The following is a 19,657-nucleotide window of genomic DNA, read 5'->3' on the forward strand; positions in this document are numbered from 1 at the left end:
TACCAGGGTTGGGGTTTCCAACTGACGCTGTTACTGCGCACTCCGTCTCTTCCTTCTCTGGCCGAGTGCACAATAACTCAACACTGTGCATTGTGCACAATCACATTAACGTAATGGTTCAGTGAGAATATCAGTAGGGGCCATGAGGCGTCCAGCCTATATGGTGTGTTAGCTTGGCAATACCCAGACTACAAGGGCCAGATTCACGAAGCAGTTACGCAAGCACCTACGAACCTGTACATCTTTTTTCAATCTTTGGCGGCTTTGTTTATAATTATTACACAGTTAATGAGCTCCGAAGCACCACGAGGCTGTTTATAACAATAACAACAGTTGATTGGCAAGTTTTCACTCTTGTAAACTGTATAATAAATGTAACCAAAGCCGTCAGAGATTGAGGAAAGATGGATAGGTTCGTAAGTGCTTGCGTAACTGCTTCGTGAATCTGGACCCAGGTTTGCAACCCCCCCCCCCCCCCGCACACCTTACATAAAAATCTTTCCCCTCATGCAACTATCAAACAAACAAAAGCTACCCTCACAAGACGCACAAACAAAAGCTACCCTCACACGACGCACAAACATACAAAAGCTACCCTCACACAACGCACAAACAAAAGCTACCCTTCACACAACGCACAAACAAACAAAAGCTACCCTCACACGACGCACAAACAAACAAAAGCTACCCTCACACGACGCACAAACAAACAAAAGCTACCCTTCACACAACGCACAAACAAACAAAAGCTACCCTCACACGACGCACAAACAAACAAAAGCTACCCTCACACGACGCACAAACAAACAAAAGCTACCCTCACACGACGCACAAACAAACAAAAGCTACCCTTCACACAACGCACAAACAAAAGCTACCCTTCACACAACGCACAAACAAACAAAAGCTACCCTCACACGACGCACAAACAAACAAAAGCTACCCTTCACACAACGCACAAACAAACAAAAGCTACCCTCACACGACGCACAAACAAACAAAAGCTACCCTTCACACAACGCACAAACAAAAGCTACCCTTCACACAACGCACAAACAAACAAAAGCTACCCTCACACGACGCACAAACAAACAAAAGCTACCCTTCACACAACGCACAAACAAACAAAAGCTACCCTCACACGACGCACAAACAAACAAAAGCTACTCGTTTAACTCTATGATAAACCTTCACTTGTTCTCTCATAATTTTCCCACTCCGTAAAAAACACAACCGTTTCGCCAAATCTGAAACGAACGAACCCGACCAACCTACCTAACCTATATACAAAGGCCGAGGCTCACCAAGCGTCAACAATACGGTGCTTTAGTTTGTACCAATACGTCGTATTTGTAACGAATTGGTCGATTTTGTAAAAAAATGCAGAGTAGCAGACGAGAGATGGGGGGATTATTCTGTACTTTTCTCACTATTTTACGTAGTCACTCGTTCTGAATTATGTATTAATTATGTAATGCGGCATTATATCCTCGGTGACAAGATTATTTTGTCTATAACAAGGCTGTTACTGCTGAATTATGAGGCCCATCAAGTGAGGGGGGGGGGGACTAATGTGTATGGCACCATTTTTATGGCACCATTTCATCAACCAGTTCCCTTATTTATGAAATATTTCCCCTCCCCCCTCCCCTTTCCCCTTACCTCTCCCCTAAAGGTCTTCCCTCCTCCCCCCCCCTTTCTGAATTACTCAGTCTCTACCTCGCATATCGTCCTTCGACACCCCGACACTCTACACTACTACTTCTACCCTCATTTCCCTCACTTCTTTCCCCTCACCCCACAAACATTCCCCTCACCCCACAAACATTCCCCTCTTCCTGTCTTCCCCATCTACTATATCCTAGCTTCTCCTCCTCCAACTCTGTCTCTATCTCCCCTCTTTCCCTCGCACCCTCATTTCTTCCTCATCTCCCCTCCCCCTCCCCCACCCCCCCCCTCCCTCCTACGTCTCCCCTCCCGTGGGCTTCGTCTCCGAGGCTCCCAATAGGTATAAATCTTACATTAATCGCCTATCGCACAATATCATTTCGAAGTCAGTGGCAGCGGTGGCTGGCATGCCTTAACAATATCCTATTATCCGCCCCCCTCCTCTCCTTCCTCCCTTTATCATCTATCTCTTGTCCTTGTCCATTCTCCCACCCACACCTACCCAAGACGTTTGCAAGAACTCCAGAAGACAGAGTCGACAAAAGATGCTTGGGAATTAAAGATCTTTTAAATGTGAATCTGAGGAGAGGTGGCAGCGGTCGGAAGACCTCATCCATTGGGGTAGAAATTGAGGTTGAAGGAGATGAGGGAGGGGGAAGATGAAGGAAGGGGGGGGGGGGGGGAGGGAGGGGGTTGAGAGGGTAGAAGGATGAGGGAAGTGGTTTTGAGGCTAGAAGCGGGATGAGTTGTGGAAGAGTAGGATGATTTGGGGTGCATGGCTAGAGCGGGGGAGGGGGGAGGAGGGATAAAGGGATGGGGATGATGGGGGGGGGAGGGGGTAGGAATGGGTTGAGAGATGGTCCTCTTCCATACATTGTGGGGGGGGGGGGCGGGGAGGGAGGGGGGCCTCTGTCGCATTGTAATATTCACTCACACTCTTTTACACACACACACACACACACACACACACACACACACACACACACACACACACACACACACACACACAGCGAAGCGAGATAAATGAGGGATCTGACGGTTGAGTGGACAGCGCTCGGGGTTCGTAATCCTAGGGTCCGGGGATCGAATCCCCGGCGATGGTGGAAACCAATGGGCAAAGTTTCTTTTACCCTGCTGCTCCTATTCACCTAGCAGTAAATAGGTACCTAGGAGTTAGACAGCTGCTACGGGCTGCTTCCTGGGGATGCGTGTATACTCACCTAATTGTACTCACCTAATTGTGCTTGCGGGCTCTTTGGATAGCCCGCAAGCACAATTAGAGACTGTCCTCATGGACTGCCAACCAATCTCCAACCAGAGCTCAAGCTTGTGCTTGAGCTCTGGCTCTTTGGTCCCGCCTCTCAGCTGTCAATCAACTAATGTACAGATTTCTGAGCCTACTGGGCTCTATCATATCTACATTTGAAACTGTGTATGGAGTCAGCCTCCACCACATCACTGCCTAATGCATTCCAACTGTTAACTACTCTGACACTGAAAAAGTTATTTCTAACGTCCCTGTGGCTCATGTGGGTATTCAGTTTCCACCTGTGTCCCCTTGTGCGTGTCCCTCCAGTGTTGAATAGTTCATCCGTGTGTGTGTGTGTGTGTGTGCGCGCGCGTATGTGTTAGATTTAATGGATGAAAAATAGATCTGTTAGAAAGGCGGGGTCCAAGAGCTAATAGCTCGATTCTACAGGCACAAAGAGTAAATACACACAGACAGGCGCGCGAGTAGCAAGGGGCAGAGTTTGAGCAAGTATAAGTCGACTCGATACACATAACAAAAAATAAATATCATACAAAATATGAGCTGGGAGTCCTAGCCATTAGTGATCAGCACATGGAAGGGGCCAGGCGCTAGAGCTCGACTCTCCAATCACATGTGGTCGAGTACATCTATGTGGGTCCACAATTTCCCCGTGAAAAAGGGAAAATAGCACCAAGCAAGTTGAGAAATAAAGGCGGTCTTGCTTGTGTCAGTTGTTCAATCATAGTTTGGCGTGCATATTAACAGGCAACTGCGATAGATCGTAATTTTCACAAATTGCCTATCACTTAGCAGGGAATATGCAAATGAGCTCAATTGCATAATTATATCCCCCTCTACTAGCTATTGACTCAAGAGGGCATCCTACCTCACGTCAATCGATAGTCCTTCTTAGTAGTCAAGATTTATGCTAAGACCTTTCCTGTTGAGAATCACAGATCAATAATTATTACTTGACTGCATTATTAATATGAGAAGATGATGACTGGTGAACATGCAAGGTGTCGCACATGATGTTGGCGGGAGGCGAGGAAACTACAGCTGTAGGACTAGTGAGTATGGAGAGGTAATACAGCTATTACCTGTCCATACTCACTAGTCCTACAGCTGCAGTTTCCTCGCAGCTGTAGTTCCTTGCAGTCTCTTGAGACTGATGGATGCCTACTACTACAGCTATTGATAAATTGAAATACAACCCATCCTACAAGATGATAGTATCTATGGCTACTATACTATTGTGCAAAATATTGACTATTGTACTAAAGAGTACACGTATGAACTAATTTAGTACACACATGTACTAGGCCTGTAAGAAGTTCGGTTTGGCTGTCACATCGTTCCTATTACTCTACAAAATGTGTGTAAATCATGAAAATTAACACGTGATGAAAAATGTGACAGTGTCAGACCACGGAGGAAGAATTGAAACAGGAATTTCCTTAAGTACTTTCGTATATTAATACACCTTCATAAGGGTATCCTTCTGAAGATGTATTGTTAAATACGAAAGTACTTAAGGAAATTCCTGTTTCAATTCTTCCTCCGTGGTCTGACACTCTCACTACAAAATTTATAGTACTAAACTTTTTTTTTTTTTTTAGTACAACAGTGTCCATAATTTGTACATCCCATCAACAGTAACTATTAGTACATAAGTTTTGGAGGACGGGTTGATTACATATCCAGGATGTGTGCTTGATAAAAGCACACATTTGTGCCGGCTGATATTTGTCTGTGTGATTAAATATGTATGTGTATGTATATATGTATACGTATGTGTGTATATCACGAAAATAAACACGTGATTAATATGTATGTACGTATGTATGTGTACATGTATGCATGAGTGTGTGTACATGTATATATCACATTAATAATTTTCTAACTAGCGTCAAAAGATTGTTATTTGCTTAGCTAAACCAAGTAGAAGGTTCAGTTCCTGAACCGATTATGTGCCTCTGTAACCCTTTACACCACCGCCCACGGGATGGGTATGGGGTGCATAATGAAGAAAGATATTGAATTGATGGGTAAGGAAGAGTTACAACCGCGGGTAACACACGGATTACCTGGTTGATACCTGGTTGATGGGGTTCTGGGAGTTCTTCTACTCCCCAAGCCCGGCCCGAGGCCAGGCTTGACTTGTGAGAGTTTGGTCCACCAGGTTGTTGGGGGAATCTCTCAGGAATCCCCACTGTGTGAGACACGGGTGTGGGCCACGAATGTCAACAATTAGGAAGTGCAGAAGTAGAAATGGACAGTCCTGAGTAATGTATGGAGGGGGGGGGGCGTTAGGGAAACAAAGACAGGAAATATGACTGGGGGGAAACTTGCTATTTTTTTAATTATTGTTGTTCTTAAGGAGGTATTCCTACGCGGGCCTCGAGCTGCTTCACTAAGATTTAATCCTTTCAGTCTTAGACAATGGACGAGCTAGAAATTTAATATGTGACTAAGATGGTAAATCCCAAGATTGTTGAGTATAGAGAGATTGTCTAATTGTCGATTGTCATTGCCCTCATTGTCGAACGAATGAGGGCAATGACAGACTCAGTTTGTACTCAGCCTAAATATGAGGGGGCAGGAGGAAAAGAATGACTGACAGACATGGGAAACGTGCAAAAAAAAGAAACTGGGACTGAATGTGAACAGCACCAGGAATGTGGCGGTGCTGGATGGCTGTATTTTAAGCACTGGGAATGTGGTGCTTTGACATGATAAAAGTCTTAAGTAGCAGCGTGCACCAGGTCTAGGGAAGGGAAGGGAAGGGAAGGGATGGGAAGGGAAGGGAAGGGGTCATGCTTGAGGTCCTGGGGTCAAATTCACGAAGCAGTAACTCAAGCACTTACGAACGTGTACATCTTTCCTCAATCTTTGACGGCTTTTTTTACATTTATTAAACAGTTTACAAGCATGAAAACTTCCCAATCGTTATTATTGTTATAAACAGCCTCCTGGTGCCTCGGAGCTCATTAACTGTTTAATAATTGTAAACAATCCAGCCAAAGGTTGAGAAAATGTGTACAGGTTCGTAAGTGCTTGCGTAACTGCTTCGTGAATCTGACCCCAGGTGTTTGCAGGTGTGTACACGACACTGAAGGATCCGTGTCGACACTGAAAGATCCATGTCGACACTGAAAGATCCGTGTCGACACTGAAAGATCCGTGTCGACACTGAAAGATCCGTGTCGACACTGAAAGATCCGTGACGACACCAAACAAATGCAACACGCTAGTCTCTCACACGGCGCCCACTGACACTTCAAGTAAGGTTATTGAGACAAGGAAAAAATACATCTCAAAGGGATAGAATAGCTTAAGCTATTTCTACCCCCAAAGCCCACTGACACTAGCTACTGCTTGGATAATAACTACACGCGGAAAATAACACTTGAAGAAAACAAACAAACACGTACACTGTTCTTAAGTCACTTGTGAAATCATAAAACACATTAATCTTAAATTCCAAACCTCTTAATCACCTGTGGTCGTGTCCTCTCATTAGTTTCCATAGCAGCTATCTTACCATGTCAAAGTACGTAAGACGTAAATAAACAAATTATATATATATATAATATGAGGGAACATTCTTGAGAACAGTACTTAATGATCAATATACATGAGAAAACATATACTGAACCCTGTCTCTGTAGGACAGAGGGAATGTATGTAGTGTGTGTGTGTGTGTGTGTGTGTGTGTGTGTGTGTGTGTGTGTGTGTGTGTGTGTGTGTGTGTGTGTGTGTGTGTGTGTGTGTGTGTGTGTTGGGTAAACATTGTACAAACATCTCGATCACCGTATGTGTTCCAGTGTTCAGTACCTCACTATGTGCTGTGTGTGTGTGTGTGTGTGTGTGTGTGTGTGTGTGTGTGTGTGTGTGTGTGTGTGTGTTGGGTAAACATTGTACAAACATCTCGATCACCGTATGTGTTCCAGTGTTCAGTACCTCACTATGTGCTGTGTGTGTGTGTGTGTGTGTGTGTGTGTGTGTGTGTGTGTGTGTGTGTGTGTGTTGGGTAAACATTGTACAAACATCTCGATCACCGTATGTGTTCCAATGTTCAGTACGTCACTATGTGCTGTAGCAGCTCTCTAGTATAGATGACACTGTATGAATACAGTTACCGTTGTATAAATGCATGGCCACGTCTGTGGTAGAAAAATAAACTAAAAAAAAAAAATGCACATTCAGCTGTTTCTAAGAAATTTCCCCTTCACCCCCCCCCCCCCCACTGCTTCAGATGTACTAAACATGGCCCCCGGGCACTACCGGGTACCCTTTTATAGTACTCACCTAGTTGTGCTTGCGGGGGTTGAGCTTTGGCTCCTTGGTCCCGCCTCTCAACCGTCAATCAACTGAGGCGTGTGTGCGCGCGCGCGTATGCGTGTGTGTATGCGTGCGCGCGAGGACGACGGAACCATTTATTATTATTTTTTTCAGCAAAGCAAACTCTAATATCTTAAGAGTACCTTCTCATTCCAGCATCTCCAATTACCTTGAAGCTTGAAGATTTTGTATACTTCCTACTCCAGTCCATCTCCAATTTTCATATCCCAATTTTCTCTCTGGCACTTCCCCCAATCAGGAGGAGTTAATCACAGATATGGAGCCCGCGCTGCTCACCGCGTCCGCCGCCACTGTTGCCAACACGCACACGCCTCCCTCACCCACCCTCCCCGGACCGCCCTACTCAAAGTCCTCCCGAACCACAGACAACCCGAGCACTTCCTCTCCAAAACTTTCATTATGTGCGAGAACCGAGTGTGTGGGGAGGGGGTGAGGGGGTGTGTGTGGGGCGAGACGCCATTAAAATAGTGTGTGAGGGAAGGGGGAGACGCCGCCCAGACTTGGCCTTGGTAACACTAGTCATTTCTCAGATAGGGTCCAGTTTACCGCAGAAAAGAGACTACACGATAACCCCCCCCCCACCCCGCTTTTACCCGAACTCGCGATGGCGGAGAGGAAAAACTTGCGTTGTAGCGATGATGCGAGACAACCACCCATGGTTCGAACCCCCCCATGGTACACCGGAATCACGGAGTTAGCCGCTTAGCCGAGCTGGGTTACCGCGGCTAGGTGAGGGGTTAGAATGCCGCAAGACGTGTCAAGATGCCTCTTTTTTATCCGGTCCTAGTTGTCCCGCTTTTAGAGTTGTACGGTGCGAGCCCGGCTAGATTACAGCCCGGATTTAATGGATGCACTCAGTGCTTTGCGAATATGTATATTGGCCAGTTTACTAAAAAACATTATATATAGGGAAGGGAGTACCACCTTTGGCAGGTATATATATATATATATATATATATATATATATATATATATATATATATATATATATATATATATATATATATATATATATGTCGTACCTAGTAGCCAGAACGCACTTCTCAGCCTACTATGCAAGGCCTGATTTGCCTAATAAGCCAAGTTTTCATGAATTAACTTTTTCGGCAACCTAACCTACCTAACCTAACTTTTTCCGCTACCTAACCTAACCTATAAAGATAGGTTAGGTTAGGTTAGGTAGGGTTGGTTAGGTTCGGTCATATATCTACGTTAATTTTAATTCCAATAAAAAAATTGACCTCATACATAATGAAATGGGTAGCTTTATCATTTCATAAGAAAAAAATTAGAGAAAATATATTAATTCAGGAAAACTTGGCTTATTAGGCAAATCGTGCCTTGAATAGTAGGCCGAGAAGTGCGTTCTGGCTACTAGGTACGACATATATATATATATATATATATATATATATATATATATATATATGTCGTACCTAATAGCCAGAACGCACTTCTCAGCCTACTATTCAAGGCCCGATTTGCCTAATAAGCCAAGTTTTCATGAATTAATGTTTTTTCGTCTACCTAACCTACCTAACCTAACCTAACCTAGCTTTTTTTGGCTACCTAACCTAACCTTACCTATAAATATAGGTTAGGTTAGGTTAGGTAGGGTTGGTTAGGTTCGGTCATATATCTACGTTAATTTTAACTCCAATAAAAAAAAATTGACCTCATACATAGAGAAAAGGGTTGCTTTATCATTTCATAAGAAAAAAATTATAGTAAATATATTAATTCAGGAAAACTTGGCTTATTAGGCAAATCGGGCCTTGAATAGTAGGCTGAGAAGTGAGTTCTGGCTCTTAGGTACGACATATATATATATATATATATATATATATATAATATATATATATATATATATATATATATATATATATGACAGTGTCAGACCACGGAGGAAGAATTGAAACGGATTTCCTTAAGTACTTTCGTATATTAATTCCTTCCTTCTGAAAATGTAGTAATATACGAAAGTACTTAAGGAAATCCCTGTTTCAATTCTTCCTCCGTGGTCTGACACTGTCATTAATATAATATAATATATATATATATATATATATATATATATATATATATATATATATATATATATATATATATATATATATATATATAATGTCGTACCTAGTAGCCAGAACGTCGTACTCGGCCTGCTATGCAAGGCCCGATTTGCCTAATAAGCAAAGTTTTCCTGAATTAATATATTTTCTCAATTTTTTTCTTATGAAATGATAAAGCTATCCATTTCATTATGTATGAAGGCAATTTTTTTTTATTGGAGTTAAAATTAACGTAGATATATGACCGAACCTAACCAACCCTACCTAACCTAACCTATCTTTATAGGTTAGGTTAGGTTAGGTAGCCGAAAAAGTTAGGTTAGGTTAGGTTAGGTAGGTTAGGTAGTAGAAAAACCATTAATTCATGAAAACTTGGCTTATTAGGCAAATCGAGCCTTGCATAGTAGGCTGACAAGTGCGTTCTGGCTACTAGGTACGACATATATATATATATATATATATATATATATATATATATATATATATATATATATATATATATATATATATATATATATATATATATATATATAGACGATATATATATATATATATATATATATATATATATATATATATATATATATATATATATATATATATATATATGTCGTACCTAATAGCCAGAATTCACTTCTCAGCCTACTATGCAAGGCCCGATTTGCCTAATAAGCCAAGTTTTCATGAATTAATGTTTTTTCGTCTACCTAACCTACCTAACCTAACCTAACCTAGCTTTTTTTGGCTACCTAACCTAACATTACCTATAAAGATAGGTTAGGTTAGGTTAGGTAGGGTTGGTTAGGTTCGATCGTATATCTACATTAATTTTAAATCCAATAAAAAAAAATTTACCTCATACATAATGAAATGGGTAGCTTTATCATTTCATAAGAAAAAAATTAGAGAAAATATATTAATTCAGGAAAACTTGGCTTATTAGGCAAATCGGGCCTTGCATAGTAGGCTGAGAAGTGAGTTCTGGCTACTAGGTACGACATATATATATATATATATATATATATATATATATATATATATATATCGTCCCATCGCACCCCTTCTGTTACCTGTCTCCCCCCCCCCCCCTCGCCTTACTACAGCACTAGATGAAGGATTTAGGACTCCCAGCCCCGCTCTTGCTTCCTTCAATATATACTTATTGCATGTAAACACAACCCAAAAATGCCAATCCCACATTTAGTAATATTTCGTCCGCATCGGCGAAGATCTATCGATATCAGCGTCGTATCATTATTTTCTCCCCTCCACCCCGAAGACGCGAGTCTCGCTCTTATCACACCCTGCTCCAAGGGGAATATTCCCTCAGTGCTTCACTGCCACATAAACAAATATTCATGGATACTGTGGATTATTCCCACACAGCTCTTCGAACGCGATATTACATAGATGGACCAGATTATATTCAAAAACTGAATATACAAAAAAAATATGGTGAAAAGAAAATAACTTTTCGAGTGTGGCCATATAATCTGCTATATTTGGATTTTGAAGCTGTAATTCATCCACGCTAGTAGAGACTTGTAGAATTGTTAATCCTGTCTTGTATTGAGCATATTACTACTACAGGTGGGTACAGGCAACTAGGCGAGTACAGTTTTAAAGAAAATGCAAAATTAGAACAGAAAATGGGACATAGCGAGGCTTGTAAGGCTGGCATTCATCATCTACATTCAATTGCTAATTTAACACAATTGAACAAATCCACAAGGGCCGTGACGAGGATTCGAACCTGCGTCCGGGAGCATCCCAGACACTCTGGGATGCTCCCGGACGCAGGTTCGAATCCTCGTCACGGCCCTGGTGGATTTGTTCATTTGATGCATCACGTTAGTGTGATCTCTGTGTAATTAACACAATTGGTTGACAGGAAAAGATGTACACAGACACACAGATGAGTCTAGAATTTAATACATGACGGTAGAGTAACGTAAGTATACAGCCATTAGGTAAACAAGGTTCAGAACCCAAGGTGCTATCCTACAATGATAGCACCCTACAAGGCGCGTGAAACACACACCTCATGATAATCCTCATCTCATGGCTATCGTGCGGTAAACTAACACCAGCACACACGAAGCCAAACAAACACCAGCACACACGAAGCCAAACAAACACCAGCACACACGAAGCCAAACAAACACCAGCACACACGAAGCCAAACAAACACCAACACACACGAAGCCAAACAAACACCAGCACACACGAAGCCAAACACACACCAGCACACACGAAGCCAAACACACACCAACACACACGAAGCCAAACACACCAGCACACACGAAGCCAAACACACACCAACACACACGAAGCCAAACACCAGCACACACGAAGCCAAACACACACCAACACACACGAAGCCAAACACACACCAGCACACACGAAGCCAAACAAACACCAGCACACACGAAGCCAAACACACACCAGCACACACGAAGCCAAACACACACCAGCACACACGAAGCCAAACACACACCAACACACACGAAGCCAAACACACACCAACACACACACGAAGCCAAACACACACCAACACACACGAAGCCAAACACACACCAACCCACACGAAGCCACACACACACCAACACACACGAAGCCAAACACACACCAGCACACACGAAGCCAAACAAACACCAGCACACACGAAGCCAAACAAACACCAGCACACACGAAGCCAAACACACACCAACACACACGAAGCCAAACACACACCAGCACACACGAAGCCAAACACACACCAACCCACACGAAGCCAAACACACACCAACCCACACGAAGCCAAACACATAACACACACGAAGCCAAACACACACCAGCACACACGAAGCCAAACACACACCAACACACACGAAGCCAAACACCAGCACACACGAAGCCAAACACACACCAACACACACGAAGCCAAACACACACCAGCACACACGAAGCCAAACACACACCAACCCACACGAAGCCAAACACACACCAACCCACACGAAGCCAAACACATAACACACACGAAGCCAAACACCAGCACACACGAAGCCAAACACACACCAACACACACGAAGCCAAACACACACCAGCACACACGAAGCCAAACAAACACCGACACACACGAAGCCAAACATCAACACACACGAAGCCAAACAAACACCAGCACACACGAAGCCAAACAAACACCAGCACACACGAAGCCAAACACCAGCACACACGAAGCCAAACACCAGCACACACGAAGCCAAACACCAGCACACACGAAGCCAAACAAACACCAGCACACACGAAGCCAAACACCAACACACGAAGCCAAACACCAACACACACGAAGCCAAACACCAACACACTCGAAGCCAAACACCAGCACACACGAAGCCAAACACCAACACACACGAAGTCAAACAAACACCAACACCACACGAAGCCAAACACCAGCACACACGAAGTCAAACACCAACACACACGAAGTCAAACAAACACCAACACACACGAAGTCAAACAAACACCAACACACACGAAGTCAAACAAACACCAACACACACGAAGCCAAACACCAGCACACACGAAGCCAAACACCAGCACACACGAAGCCAAACACCAGCACACACGAAGCCAAACACCAGCACACACGAAGCCAAACACACACCAGCACACACGAAGCCAAACACACACCAGCACACACGAAGCCAAACACACACCAGCACACACGAAGCCAAACACACACCAGCACACACGAAGCCAAACACACACCAGCACACACGAAGCCAAACACCAACACACACGAAGCCACACACCAACACACACGAAGCCAAACACACACGAAGCCAAACACACACGAAGCCAAACACACACGAAGCCAAACACACACGAAGCCAAACACTGTCGAACTGACAGTTCCAACTCCACTGACCGAGACTGACAGATTTGCAGTTAAAAACAAAACACTAACACGAGGAGTCTCTAGAGGCAACATCTGGGATGATCTGGGACGTAGGTTCGAATCCCCGTCACGGCCCTTGTGGATTTGTTCAGGAGTCTCTAATAAGTCTCTCCAGAAGGCGACCTCACACTTGACCACTAAGTGTAAGGACCTTGTAGATACCTGTTGACGACTCTTACTAATTACTTACTAATTAACTTCCCACCTCGGTAATGAACTACATCATTGAGGCGATATCGAGACTGCTTGAACCCGCACCCTTATATGCTAGAGGTGCGCACACCCATGCACCCCAGCCCGTCCTCGCATTCAAAGATCCAAGCTCGTTAATCCAGCCGCCAAACCCCCTTGTTTATGAATGAAAAATGTTTCGCACACGACTCAACTGATTTCGTTCGAACACTTCCGGAACAAGTTCTTCACTGACGACTGGTGTTCGAACCACAACGCTGTAAATGCTTCACCCACGTACTACAAATACAAATAATCTCCAACAGAACTAAAAACCTAACCTAACCAAAGCTTAAATATGCAAAATATGCTAATAAATAACAATATTAATTCATATTTGAGAAAATTCCTATTTTGAATGAACAGAATGTTAACATTGAAGAATGCGTGTTTGGGGTCGACCGCTGGGTGGAATGGACTTGGTTTGAGGACGGGTAGATGATAACAACCAGCCTTTTCAGAACGTAAGATAGGATCTCCCCTTGTTCTCCAAGTCCCCTTCCTTCTTTTCTCCTTTCTCCTCCTCTACTTCATTCATTAATTTTTTCTTCCTTCCACCCCCCCCCCCCCCCCCAACTCTCCTCCTCCCGTCTAAATCACACCACGAGAGCAACAAGCTACCCTCCACACCTCGCAACAGTTCAGACACATCCCCGTGGCCACCCGTCCATCCTCCACACACACCTCAACACACTCCTACTCAACCCAATTCAATAGAATAATAACCTGCGAAAAATCCACCTCCAGCCACATCTTTAAGGCCAGATTCAACAAGAAATTCGAACGCCAGAATACTTGACCTCTCAGTTAAGAGGCAGAGCAAGGCCATCAGGCGAGTCACAGACATAGACCTCACTCCCCTCCGTAGTCACAGACAGGAGAGCCAGTAGATACACACACACACACACACATACACGCATGTCCCCTTCAGCTGTGGGAAGCTGCGGGAAACGATAGAATCCGCGGCGCACCAACACATTAAGTTACCAACGTATTGTGCTAATGTCTTAACCGTCCGTATAAGATCTTCCGCCTGTGTCGCCTGGTGGCCGTGGCACAGTGAACAAAGAACCACTCACTCCTCTCCTCTAGGTAAGCTTTCCAGAGGCAACTCTTCAGCTTCCCAGCTAAATTTTCTTCTCTAGATTGCGGGTGTTTTTTTCCGGTTTATTTTTAAATCCATCCTCTTCGAGGTTTAGATACAGTGTAGGAGGTCCACTTGTCTGTGGTTTAATTATTTATCCTGTAGCGCGATAGCGAGTTCGTTGAGCCAGACACGTCCTGGACAATGTTTTGGTGTTAATAAGAGGGAAAATATCCCTGCATGGTGGAGCATCCTGATATCCTGATGGGTTAGTTGCTACTGCGTCTATCGTTGGATATATATATATATATATATATATATATATATATATATATATATATATATATATATATATATATATATATATATATATATATATATATATTATATATATATTATATATATATTATATATATATTAATATAATATCTATTTTTCAAGTTTATTAAGACGAAATACATCCCAATAGGATAGTTGGAGCTTAGGCTAATTCTACTCTGCTACTATCCCCCCCCCTACCCTACCCTTCCTCAATCAAATCTTTGTGAACTACATTTTTAATTTTTGGTGAACTTCTTTAGCAGAGATGATAACAGCTTGAAAGTCATTTGTACTTCATTAGCGCAGTACACCCCTAACTGTGGCCGTATTTGGTCAGTATAACACGAGGGTTGTCGAATGTCACCCAAATTAGCCTATTCCTGGCAGTATTTAGGTCTAGGGTGATTGGCCTTGTTGACGTCTGTTAGTGACTGTCGCGTCAGTGTAGTCAATGTAAACCTTGGCATGACTGGTGTGGCGTCGGTGTGACTGGTGTGGCGTCGATGTGTCTGGTGTGGCGTCGGTGTGTCTGGTGTGGCGTCGGTGTGACTGGTGTGGCGTCGGCATGACTGGTGTGGCGTCGGTGTGACTGGTGTGGCGTCGGTGTGTCTGGTGTGGCGTCGGTGTGTCTGGTGTGGCGTCGGTGTGACTGGTGTGGCGTCGGCATGACTGGTGTGGCGTCGGTGTGACTGGTGTGGCGTCGGTGTGACTGGTGTGGCGTCGGCATGACTGGTGTGGCGTCGGTGTGACTGGTGTGGCGTCGGCATGACTGGTGTGGCGTCGGTGTGACTGGTGTGGCGTCGGTGTGACTGGTGTGGCGTCGGTGTGACGTCGGTGTGACTGGTGTGGCGTCGGTGTGACTGGTGTGGCGTCGGTGTGACTAGTGTGGCGTCGGTGTGACTGGTGTGGCGTCGGTGTGACTGGTGTGGCGTCGGCATGACTGGTGTGGCGTCGGTGTGACTGGTGTGGCGTCGGCATGACTGGTGTGGCGTCGGTGTGACTGGTGTGGCGTCGGTGTGACTGGTGTGGCGTCGGTGTGACTGGTGTGGCGTCGGTGTGACTGGTGTGGCGTCGGCATGACTGGTGTGGCGTCGGTGTGACTGGTGTGGCGTCGGCATGACTGGTGTGGCGTCGGTGTGACTGGTGTGGCGTCGGCATGACTGGTGTGGCGTCGGTGTGACTGGTGTGGCGTCGGTGTGACGTCGGTGTGACTGGTGTGGCGTCGGTGTGACTGGTGTGGCGTCGGTGTGACTGGTGTGGCGTCGGTGTGACTGGTGTGGCGTCGGTGTGTCTGGTGTGGCGTCGGTGTGACTGGTGTGGCGTCGGTGTGTCTGGTGTGGCGTCGGTGTGTCTGGTGTGGCGTCAGCGTGACTGGTGTGGCGTCAGTGTGACTGGTGTGGCGTCGGCGTGACTGGTGTGGCGTCGGCGTGACTGGTGTGCCGTCAGCGTGACTGTTGTGAGACGCAGTGTCAGAGAGCCAGTCCTCATCAACCAAGGGCACGAGTCCATCCACCCGCCAACCCCACTGTTTATGAATGAAGAACAGTTTACACACGACTCACAACTGATGACGTGCGAACACTTCTCAGGACGGACAGTGCTTCCCTGACGACCTCTGTTCGAGTCACAACGCTGTAAATGCTTCACCCACGTACTAGTACCAGTACTACGGGCTCACGTTGACCAGACCACACACTTGAAATTGAAGGGACGACGACGTTTCGGTCCGTCCTGGACCATTCTCAAGTCGATCTCATTCTCAAGTGGACGGACCGAAACGTCGTCGTCCCTTCAATTTCTAGTGCGTGGTCTGGTCAACATACTTTAGCCACGTTATTGTGACTCATCGCCTGCATACGGGCTCACCATAACCCGTGCTACTTGGAACTTTTTGTTCCAAGTAGCGAATCTTTAACAACAACCACCACCACGTACTACAAACACACAATTGCCAGAGAACTCAAAATACCTAGCCTAAGCTACGTTTAAACATGCACAATTTGCTAACATATAATAAGATCTTTGAGAACATGTCTATTTTGAATGAGCAACATGTTGCAATTGATGAACACGTCTTGCAGATGTGGCCACTGGATGTCAAGAACAAAACAAAGATGCAAAGCCCAAGGCCGGGTTGATGCGTGTCTGACATCTATGTACAAGTTCTGTTTGTTCACTCTCCTCAGTGTGTGTGTGTGTGTGTGTGTGTGTGTGTGTGTGTGTGTGTGTGTGTGTGTCTGTGTGTGTACTCACCTAGTTGTGCTTGCGGGGGTTGAGCTCTGGCTCATTGCTCCCGCCTCTCAACCGTCAATTAACTGGTGTACAGATTCCTGAGTCTAAGCTCTATCATATCTACATTTGAAACTGTGTATGGAGTCAGCCTCCACCACATCACTGCCTAATGCATTCCATCTGCTAACTACTCTAACACTGAAAAAGTTTTTTCTAACGTCCCTGTGGCTCATTTGGGTACTCAGTTTCTACCTGTGTCCCCTTGTTCGCGTACCGCCCCGTGTTAAACAGTTTATCCTTGTCTACTCTGTCAATTCCTCTGAGAATTTTGTAGGTAATGGTCATGTCTCCCCTTACTCTTTTGACTTCCAGCGTCGCGAGGTGCATTTCCCGCAGCCTTTCCTCGTAACTCATGCCTCTTAGTTCTGGGACTAGCCTGGTGGCACACCTCTGAACGTTTTCCAGCTTCATCTTGTGCTTGACAAGGTATGGGCTCCATGCTGGGGCCGCATACTCCAGGATTGGTCTTACATATGTGGTATACAAGGAAACTTACACAGGTTCCTGAAGGCAGTTCTGATGTTAGCCAGCCTCGCATACGCCGGAGATGTTATTCTTTTTATGTGGGCTTCAGGAGACAGGTTTGGTGTGATATCAACTCCTAGATCTTTCTCTGTCCGTTTCATGAAGGACTTTAACTCCCATTCGGTATCCTGTGTCTAACCACCTGTTTCAACCGCCTAGTTTCATTATTTTACATTTATTTGGGTTCAATATTAGTAGCCATTTGTTGGACCATTCGTTCAGTTTGTCTAGGTCATCTTGTAGCCTCATACTATCTTCACACACACACACACACACACACACACACACACACACACACACACACACACACACACATTTTGACGTATACTCTACCTAAAGCTAAAAATTATCGTACTAGATAATCATACCGGCTCGCGAAATTGACAGTGAGGATAAAGCACTTTAGTACGACAGTTTTTTGACGTTGGGAAACCTTAGGAAGACGGGCTGGTTAGCACCAACCTCCTCCGCTCCCCTACACACACCTGGAGACCCCATCTCCTGCACATCCCACTACGCACTCCCCAGTTCTCTCTCTCCACTACGCACTCCCCAGTTCTCCCTCTCCACTACGCACTCCCCAGTTCTACCTCTCCACTATGCACTCCCCAGTTCTCCCTCTCCACTACGCACTCCCCAGTTCTACCTCTCCACTACGCACTCCCCAGTTCTACCTCTCCACTACGCACTCCCCAGTTCTACCTCTCCACTACGCACTCCCCAGTTCTACCTCTCCACTATGCACTCCCCAGTTCTCCCTCTCCACTACGCACTCCCCAGTTCTCCCTCTCCACTACGCACTCCCCAGTTCTACCTCTCCACTACGCACTCCCCAGTTCTACCTCTCCACTATGCACTCCCCAGTTCTCCCTCTCCACTACGCACTCCCCAGTTCTACCTCTCCACTACGCACTCCCCAGTTCTACCTCTCCACTACGCACTCCCCAGTTCTACCTCTCCACTACGCACTCCCCAGTTCTCCCTCTCCACTACGCACTCCCCAGTTCTACCTCTCCACTACGCACTCCCCAGTTCTACCTCTCCACTACGCACTCCCCAGTTCTACCTCTCCACTACGCACTCCCCAGTTCTACCTCTCCACTACGCACTCCCCAGTTCTACCTCTCCACTCCCTCTGTTTCCCGCCAGTCAGACCCGGCGTCTTCAGCCGTGGTCGTCCTCAGTTGCCCGTGGGCCTTGGCAGGCGAGGCCGGCGGCTCCCACCAGCGGCATATTTAGCCATCACACTCTTAATCCAGACTCCTCACTCGCCTCAGATAAATTATTCCCGGCTATGCCAGGTATCTCACTCCGCCGCTCCTCGTGCCTTCCCCCGCACAACACCGGAGCCAACTGAGGGTGCAAGAGGTCTTATTTACAGTCGTATGCAAATGTACCGCAGAACAGATCGTTCTCGCTTAGGTTTTTGTGTGTGTGCGTTGGGAGGTCTCGGCAGGGGAGGAGAGGGATACAAATCGCCGGGTTTTAAAGACGAGGTTCATTGCTAAGCCGACACGGGCGGTCGGCTTTAAGGTAAAGGGTATTATAGCACTATGATGTCATTAGCGTTGACTCTCCCGCTCACACAGCTAGCGTCTCCCAGCTTAACGCCCAAGGTGAAGATTTTCGGCATTTCCCCAAGTGGGTGATTCTGGTGTTGTTTAGCATACCCGGGAATTACCACGCTGGCGTTAGCAACCCCAGTACATGTACTGGCAGCTGGGGAAGAGTTGAACCTCGCTATAATTACGATCAGTACAACACTCCCCAATAGGAAGAAAACCCGCTGGGTTGTTCATCCTGTCACTTGTACCTAGATATAGATGGGACTTGCTTAACTGTCTCAAGTGAACAGCTTATTAAACAAGAAGATTATTATTTGTCAACCATTAAAATCTTACGTTATCTTG

General features: G+C 45.4%; 1 protein-coding gene across 1 annotated transcript; it reads right to left on the reverse strand.

The window, feature by feature from the left end:
* Positions 1-15,326: 15,326 nt before the first annotated feature.
* LOC138362780 (uncharacterized) lies at positions 15,327-16,088 on the reverse strand. Its single transcript, XM_069321338.1, has one exon. It carries the CDS (start codon positions 16,086-16,088, stop codon positions 15,327-15,329), a length of 762 nt encoding a protein of 253 aa, XP_069177439.1.
* Positions 16,089-19,657: the final 3,569 nt, after the last annotated feature.

This window comes from Procambarus clarkii, chromosome 9 (genome assembly GCF_040958095.1).
Source record: "Procambarus clarkii isolate CNS0578487 chromosome 9, FALCON_Pclarkii_2.0, whole genome shotgun sequence".
In the NCBI taxonomy this organism is placed as follows: domain Eukaryota; kingdom Metazoa; phylum Arthropoda; class Malacostraca; order Decapoda; family Cambaridae; genus Procambarus; species Procambarus clarkii.